At 43.1% G+C, this 8810-nt stretch overlaps 1 protein-coding gene across 1 annotated transcript; it reads right to left on the bottom strand.

Annotated features, from left to right (window-relative positions):
• Positions 1–649: 649 nt before the first annotated feature.
• Positions 650–8399, bottom strand: LOC145902485 (uncharacterized). Its single transcript, XM_082990476.1, has 17 exons — positions 8183–8399; positions 7728–7868; positions 7264–7337; positions 6883–7039; positions 6413–6597; positions 5912–6119; positions 5416–5537; positions 5184–5317; positions 4424–4779; positions 3995–4290; positions 3546–3675; positions 3338–3474; positions 3019–3269; positions 2629–2735; positions 2352–2474; positions 1980–2288; positions 650–1689 (listed from the first exon to the last, which is right to left on the bottom strand). Exons 1-17 carry the CDS (start codon positions 8321–8323, stop codon positions 799–801), a joined length of 3762 nt encoding a protein of 1253 aa, XP_082846602.1. The 5' UTR covers positions 8324–8399; the 3' UTR covers positions 650–798.
• Positions 8400–8810: the final 411 nt, after the last annotated feature.

Here is an 8810-nt window from a genome sequence, read left to right on the forward strand (position 1 = left end):
GGTTCACGTCTCCATCATAAAATAATCCACTTCCAATTTGGGATTAAACGCCCTTTTCTCTTGTTTTAACAACCTTTTGCTTTTCAGCGACATGGCTGAGTGATTCCACTGTTTAGCTTTTCGACAACTGTACATGCTTACATGGCAATTCACCGATATGCTATTAATGTTTTATGACGTCACCATCCGTATTGTTGCGCTTTGTCTCGGTTGCGGTGGCTGCACCAGTTACTACTCGCTACAGCGAACGAATGTGTATAACGCGGAAATGGAAATGGGCCTAATTAAAAGCTTAACTCTTGCGACCGCTTTAAAAACAAGTTCAGAAGCAACGACGGCCGCCAATGCATATATTTTGATATAAACGTGCACGGCCGCAAAAAATAGCGTCCGCAGGTTGTGCACCGCTGGTTTAAACAGTTTTCTAAACACAGCAATTTTATAATTATCCTTATGCCAACTGGGTTGGTCTGTTCAGTGGAGCTGTTTTTAAGTAACTAAACACCTTTTTAAAAACAAATCATACTTTTTGAAACGTTTTTATGTTTAACAGCAAAGATCCGATTAATACATTACTTTAATGTAAAACGCGGACAAATGTACGTACATAAATACAGAAGTATTCCATGCAATTGCATTGTAAGCCCACTTCACACTTTATTCTTGGCAATCTCAGCACTGGTACTTTGAACATAAAGTTCACTGGCATCGCAGCCAAGGCCGTGCCTTAAATATACTGACGGAAAACTAGCATTGAACAATTCATGCATTTGTGTTGTAAGTTACATCTTGGTGTGGTTAAAGTGTGGTTGTCTTTTTAATCAGAGCTTCCATTGTGGCTGCTGGTTGCTGATTGGTTGCTACGATGTGACGTGTCTGCACGTGACTCGTCTCGATTTCTGACATTTGGGTTCGCATTGCTGTTGTCTCGTGGTTGTCACGACCACGTGGTGTGACCAAAGTCAATAATCTTTCCCGGAACGATCCGCTAGATGGAGCTGGCGAGGAAACTTGCGGTGTTGAGTTGTTTATCTGCTCCGGTTTCAACGAGGCGCGCCGCAGGTTCGACAAACTGTTTGATTTTTCACTTGTGAAAGGGAAGGACGCCTTTCTTCTTCTTATCGAACCAGTGATCACGAATCGAGCTCTTTGCACAATAGCACGTGACACTGTCTGTACGACGTCAGAATATAAGACTGGATTCAAGGCGCTGTTGAGCGGCAGGAGAATAGCTGCGGTTAGGGAGTAAACAACCGGCGGAATTTGGATCCCCGCGATCCCGCAGAAAGAGAGAATGCATACCGGGACCCAGCAGATGAAGTCGGTGAGAATGAGGCGGAAAATCCGTTTATGCATTTCGCCAACTCGTTTCGCCGACGCCGTTTTTTTCCGCTTGTGGCCTTCGCTTGCTTCGTTCCCTGCGGAATCACTGTTTTTGGGACCCGAGGACTTGCGCCATACACATACGTAGGCAATAGCAATGTAGGCGAATGCGACAAAGTTGAAAGCCATAAGCACCAAGGTATAGATAGTGCCCCCTGTCGAGTTTGTGTGGAAAAAACTAGGTAGACAGACGCCGTGCGCTCCGTAATAGCCGATCGTCTTGTTGGTCAACAACCCTGGCACCAAATGTTCGGACGCTTCGCGGAGTTGGTGCCAACTTGAGTCAGCTCCGGTGTCGTTACAAATCTGTTGCGAAATAGTAAATGCAATGTATGTACTTGTTAGCAGAATATTAAACTAATTTGGATTAGTTCGAACCAAGGTCGCCTGGCAGGTTGTTCATTGCGCACGGTATCACTATGTGTATTTCTACATGAAGTGTTGAATTTACATAGAAATATATACAATGTATATAAAGGGTTAAACCAGTGCGAAACTATTTCAGGAACTTGTTTAAGGCGACCTGAGTTTGCGTTTGGTCGTTTTCCTGTATATATGTATAATCATAACACAATACCATAGAAACAAAATGATACCTTTTCGTTTGTCCCGTTCTTTACAACAAGCAAACAAGCTTTCCGCACAAATTCCCCAAGTTGACTTTTTGTCACGGAGAGATCAGGAAAATAAAGCGCACCCTGGTGGCGATCTTTGTTTGAAATGATCGATGACGTCACAAAGGCGTCTTCTAACATCAAAGTTATGGGAAGAATTCCCCACAGGGTCGCCACGGCCCACGTGATTGCAATCCAACCAATCACGACTTTGATGCGGATTTTCATCACGCTCCATGGCTTGATAACAGCGTAAAGTCTGTACGTCGTCAATATAACCATCATTCCGATCTACACAGAAGCAGAAAGTGTTAATTTATCACATTTACATTAAAACGTAACTTTTTCGCTGACCGAAGCTTGGCATGACGTCAGAACAAGAACACCCAAGTTGTTGCACTGGTCGCTGCTCCGCCACGCCAACTGGTGGACGCAGTAGAAGCGAGATAATCCTTGGGATTTTACCGCAATGAGAAGCTGCGTGGAAAAAAGCGTTGGAACTTGTGTTATTGAATATACCTGTCGTGCTAGTGAGTCCAACTCGTCGTAGTCGGCCTAACTTTTGTGCTAATAACCCAAGCGTTTTGAACTGATTTAAAGCTACTCCCGAGCTGAAAACAAGAAAAATTACCAAGTAAAATCCAGTGAGCAAGTCGGCGACTGCTAAGTTTAACACCAAAATATCGTTGCTCTTGGCCAGGGAGCTCATCGGTCTAACAGGGGATGATTCAGATTGTCCTAGAAAACATAGTAAGTTTAATTTATAATAATTTTGCGCCTTTAAGTGGACTTCCATTTAAAATACGTTGGAACCCTTTGCAGTGAGGATGTGCTTTGTAGATGGGATTGTTTATTATATGGTTTCTTGTTATTCGGATAAATTTTGATTTTAAAGTTTTATTGTAAACTATGGATGTTGGTATGACGAAGACTTGTAGCATATCAAAGCCAATATCACAAACGAACGTTACGTATCCAAATTTTTTGTAAGGTTTGAGATGATAATAAATTTTAGTCACACCTCTGACCCCTGAACAACATTTCTTGGCTTCGCTTCCAAACATTGACTTAAAAACTCTACGAGCACTTGAAACAATCACGCAGAGGTTTCCGACGATAGCGACGAGAGCCATCAACAGCATCCAGATCTTTAACGGTTTGTGTTTGATCATTTGATCTCTAGAAGAAAGCGGATCGTCCGTAAATTCATCATCGTTTGGGCATTCGTCGCTTCGATCTGTGCAGTCCGGTAAGCCATCCAAAACTTGGTTCCTGGGCAAGAAGTGTATCAGAGGTTTGCGCCAACTTTCCCATGAACAAAAGGATTCATAAACACTCACAAATTGACGAAATAAGGAGGTAATTTATCACGACAGTAAAAGTGGTTGGAGCAGTTTTTTTCGTCAGTCCAATGAACGCAGTCCGCGAAACCGTCACACACTTGATTCTGTCGGATGCTCAACAGCTTCCGTCTGTCCTGGAAAAATCAACATTCTAATTTACATCTTTTGCCACCATCGGCATTTATCTGGATTTTTTCAGTAGTACCGATGACGAAGCAATGACGTCACAATAGAAGCGCATGTGGTGACAATATTTCTCGTCAATTCCATCTTGGCAGTCTGGCATACCATCGCAAATATATTTGGGTGGCAGAGGTTTTGTGTCATTGTCACACCTGAAAGACATAAGTGTTTTTAGTTCATAAAGTTTTTCCAAACACGCTTCAATTGTCGTGAGGTGCAGACAGTTGGCCACTGTTTCCACTACGTGACGTCATATCAGCGCAACTTGGTGTAATTATAGACAAAGTTGCCCACCTAAGGCCGCAAAAATACTTCCACTTTATCATACCAATCTGCACTAACCTTAGGACCTCAAAGGTCGAAACAGTGGCCATCTGTATGCATTTCACAGAATTCATTATGTTGGATTCATGCCAATGTACACGCTTCACAAACTTTGCCACCCCCCATTCTACACCCTATGTTACTTACAGCCAAACATCGGCGAGGTGCTCACAGAACGGAGGCATTTCGCTCACGTGCGGGCACATAACGTCACCGATGACGCCGTCGCACTCGTCATTTAGGTTGAAACATTCCGGTATTCCGTCACACCGCTTCGCCTCCCTCGGAACCTCGCGATAGTGAGTTTGGGCGAAATATTTCAACTCTGACGTCAGAGGGCAGCTATAAGGCATGACGTCATTGCGGTCTTGGAAGGAGGTAGCGTCATAGTGGCAAGCTGTTTCGTCACTTCCGTTGTTGCAGTCGTGAACGCCATCGCATATCTTAAATATATTTCACTGTTCTTCAGTGCTTGCGATTTATGTAATTTAGCAATTTGAATATAATTCCATACCAGGAAAAAGTTATCTTTCAATTGCAAATCCCCTAGTTATTTATTGTGCAAAGACAACTTACTGAAGATATTGGCACGCATATTTCTTTCCCGCCCATTTCGCATTGTAAAAATCCTCCTTTGCATTTAACACAAGGCTCTGCTGTGAGGTCATAAAGGCATAAGTTGTCGCAAACGAGTTTCGCGCCATTTCCTCTTATTACGTGACAAAGGCATTCATCGGTGAGGTCGTTACAGTCGAATACTCCGTCACACAGTTGTGTTTTCAGAATAGTTGACCCACTTTCACCGCTAGGGTCGCTGAGACAGAAACTTCCGCTTTGTGACGCAGTGTTGCGTAACTCATCGGACCCGTCGTCACAATCGGTGACGTCATCGTTTATCAGTTGTGAAGGGAGAACGCAGATGTCAGTGTGTCCTGAAACGTTTGAACTTTAATTTTTACGTCTGCGCGGTGTTTAAGTATCCTGCCGAGGGCCACTAGCTAATTTCCCCGTCAACGTTGTTTGTATTTGCTGTGATTTAAACCCGTGGTTCTCATTTGGAAATATCTGGATCGCATCTGCGGTTACACGCACAGTTATAGAACCACTGATTCAAACCATTATTACGCTGTGTCGTGGCCATGTTTCTTTTGGTACCTTAGAGTAACTGTAAAAGAAATCCGGTATTCCCAGTGGTTACAGATATTATCTTACAATGTCTGGAAAGTTTAAGCAGCTTTTAGTGTATGATTACCAATAGGAAAGACTCGCTTGTTACGCAGGTAGAAGGTACAGCTAATCGATTTTTCATGGTGCGATATTATTTGTCGATAACAACCTGACTTGGCGTTCGTGATCCGACATTTGAATCCCTCCCCAGATTGTATTTCGTCACTTCCGTCAGCGCAGTCGACTACACCGTCGCAGAAGTAGGATCGGTAAATGCAGTGGGACCTTTTAACCCCATCAGGACTACAGAAAATTATCGGTCATTTTTTGTATTTGAGTCTAACTTTGTGCGTCAGTCCCGGCTTGACATCAAAAATCGACTCGTTTTAGTTTTGCTTTACCTGAAGATTTCCCCGATTCCTTTCGGGTTTGAACATTTAAAGAATCGACTTGTATTGTTTTCGCAATTTATCGGATCGGTTTCGTCACTACAATCGTCACAGTCCAAAATTCCATCACAAAGCTGCAAAATTAAACCGATTTAAATAACTAACAGTAGATTTGTCGAACAGTTTGATTTATTCATATTGTGAGCGGCAGTCAGGGCCATTGTTTCGACCTAATATGTTTCAATAGTGCAGCTATGGTGTGCCCAATGGTTTATGGCTGTACAGTCACCACAAAGTGGAAGGAAGTCTTGCCGACTATTTAACTGACAAGATCGTTGTAAACTGCACTGATCTTAAAAAAGGTAGGAACAGTGGCCCTGTATGCAGCTCACTATAAAAACATTATTGGCTCCAATGCTTATACACTTCGATTATCTTTAAAATACGTCATGCAATATGCATTTAAAGCTAAGCCCTCTCTGCAGTTTAAGTACAAACAAAACCTTACGTTTTTCCGCGATATACACTTGGTCTGGTCGTCGCACGCCCAGTCATCCGAAGTGCAGTTTAACGTGGCTACGCGCTCATCCGTTCCATCCGCGCATTGTTCAAGACCGTCGTTGACCCATGAAATTGGAATGCATTGAGTTACACCTGGTGAGGTTCCGTTCTGTCCGCACGTGAACTCACTGCTTGCGTTGCATTGTGGTATGGCTCTGAAAGACATACCGGGCGTCATAAGGTTTTCAGATAAATTTATGTTCCGGGATCTAAGTTTTGTCAATATTAGTTTTGCTGCAACATCCTTTGTCGTATTGAAGCAAAAAAGCCATTCAACCTTTAAGGTCTCATAAAACATCAGTGCAGCTGGCGACTGTAGCACTGGACTGGGTGGTAAACTAGCCAGGCACAGAATATTCCGTTTTTGCGGTTATTTGTAATCCTGTTTTTGCAACCAAATGTCCACTTTCACAACAGGAATTCGTGCAAAAATAGTTAAGAAACCCACCCAAAAACTTCATCCTCGGAATCTATCGTGGGACGGCATTGTGGGATGTCATCACCCACCATCCACCTCGGGATGCATCTTCCACTTCCACATCGAAACTCTCCGGTAGATGGCGCACAAGGGTCGATCATTGAAGTCTTGAGTTCGTCGTCTCCTCCAGGGCAGTCTTTCATGCCGTCCAAAACCTGCAACAGAAATATTTTCGCGCTCTTCCCTGGCGAATCTGCTTGCGTGTGCAACGTAAAAATATTTGTAAACAATTGTTGCCATTTTGATGGAATAATGAAAGATTTCTTGTGTTAAATTGTTGACAAATGTGCGTGAAACACAGTTTGCAGTCACAACGCTCGTATTTATCACAGTACAAATATCTCGATCATCTTCAATCTGGCTCTAGGCAACAATATACGGTGCTGGGAGAGCCCTTTAAAATGATATGGCTGTGGGCTTAACACAACTTTATGGTAAACCTTGTGACGCATGATGCATCTCCCTCCGTCAGCGCATTTGTATTCCGCCGCTTGGTGGCACTGTATTCCTCCGGGAATCCCCTCATCCGATCCGTCGAAGCATTCGTGCACCTTGTTGTTGACGACGTAGCGCGGCAAACAATTGCCAGACAAACATCTGTTGGAAAATAAGTTGTGAGATTTGAGTTGGTTAACCGAGGGTTAAGGGTTCGAATACTGCGAAATCCTGAGATATGAAAATATGGAACGTTCTTGTATTTGTTGGGTTTTATGCAATGTGCAGATCCTAGAGCACGGATTTCCTATCTCGCAGCCTTGTGTAATGCAAAGCCATTTCTTGAATACTAGCGTTAAGATTATCATGGTAGCAATACAACTTACCTAAACTCATTGTAAGTTCCACAAGGAAAGTTTTCAATTCCACCGGTGTCGCTGTAATCTTCACAACCGGCGGTCTGCGGGTTAACAAAAAATCGAAATGTCTGTTTCTAAATAACCAAATGTATTGTACAGAGGTAGTGGTGTTGAAGGGAATGGGTTTTTGCAACATTAACATGAAGTAAAACTCCAATCTCATTAATAATTTAGTGTGGATCGGACGACGATGACAACCGGGTCACGTTCCTCCTTGCAAGATATTCGTGACAGATTGCATCGTTGCAGAAAAACAATGTAACAATATTTGCAATACGTATTTGTTGTCAAATTCTGCCTCGCTGTCTGGCAAACGCAGGTTGTGTGATTGTAAACTTATCTGTGATGCAATAATTGATATATTCCGAAATGGGGATAGGTGCGCAACACAACTTCGTGGAGAATTGCATGTGAAAACACCTCCTCCTTACCGCCACGTTGATAAACTTTCTCGATATGCATTGGCCACTTTTTCTGCATCTGAATTCGGTCTGTGGATGACACCTTTTAAGCGGGGAAACCCCTTCGTCGCTACCGTCATCAACTCCACAACTGGGGAAGTCGTTCAAGACCTGAACGCAAAGCACATATAGGTGTTATGTGTGTTGTTATATACACGGCCCTGTATCTTGAAAGTTGTTCAGTCCAAAATATGACCTATATTTTTATGCTGCAAACTGGGCCACTGTTTCAACCATCAAGTCTCATCAGCACAGCTTGGTCACTGTGCAACAATCTTTCCGGCCAAACGGCCAAGTAAAGAATTCCACTTTGTGGTGATTATCCACCGTCATCCGTTGATGAGACATTGGTTGAAACAGTGGCCACCTGTATGCAGCTCACATAGTTCATATTGTTGGCTCAATGCTTATTTATGTGAACCCACATGTTGTCGTTTGATGCATTTTCCCGACTTCTTGCATTTGTATTCAAATGGTTGACAACGGCGGCTCCCGTCTGCACTGAAGTTGGCGACAAGTTTCAAAACCAGCACAGCACACAGGAAGTTTGACGAAGTTGGAATCATTGCAGCTGCACAGATCGTAATCGTGTATAAGAAGATACAACTTTTACCAATTTGTTGAGAAAAATATTATGTGTTTCGTCCAACCCTCACTAGCAGTAACTGCGCCTGAAGCAAAAGCAACAGATAAACTCAGCAGGTAAAGATACAGGTTCACATAAACCCCGCCTTACTGCTGCTGAAGGCTCTACAAGGTCAGCAGCCGCCACCCGAATTGATTGTTATGTTTCTGCATAATACATAGAAGCTTATATGCTTGTCTCTCTGACTAAACAATTCTATCCACATTTACACAGTTTTCCATCCTTCTAATTTCTCACCTATCTGCTTCAGCTGGTTTCGGGTCACGGGTGGCTGAAACGTCACTGGTGCGTTATATTTCTCAAGATGATATTACAGATAACTCCAACTCCAACTAACTCCTCAGTAATTTTAAGACGTTTTTTTTATTAAATCGATCGGGTTCAGTTTGGTTCTAGCCCTCTGGCCA

The sequence above is a fragment of the Ascidia mentula genome, chromosome 5, assembly GCF_947561715.1.
Source record: "Ascidia mentula chromosome 5, kaAscMent1.1, whole genome shotgun sequence".
Lineage (NCBI taxonomy): Eukaryota > Metazoa > Chordata > Ascidiacea > Phlebobranchia > Ascidiidae > Ascidia > Ascidia mentula.

Excerpts from the sequence above, each read along its gene's own strand:
- LOC145902485 (XM_082990476.1), bottom strand. The coding sequence starts at position 8,323 with ATGATTCCAACTTCGTCAAACTTCCTGTGTGCTGTGCTGGTTTTGAAA. Across the intron at positions 7,040-7,263 it reads GGAACTTACAATGAGTTTAG|ATGTTTGTCTGGCAATTGTT; the intron begins GTAAGTTGTATT and ends ATTTTCCAACAG. Across the intron at positions 1,690-1,979 it reads AGAACGGGACAAACGAAAAG|ATTTGTAACGACACCGGAGC; the intron begins GTATCATTTTGT and ends ATTTCGCAACAG.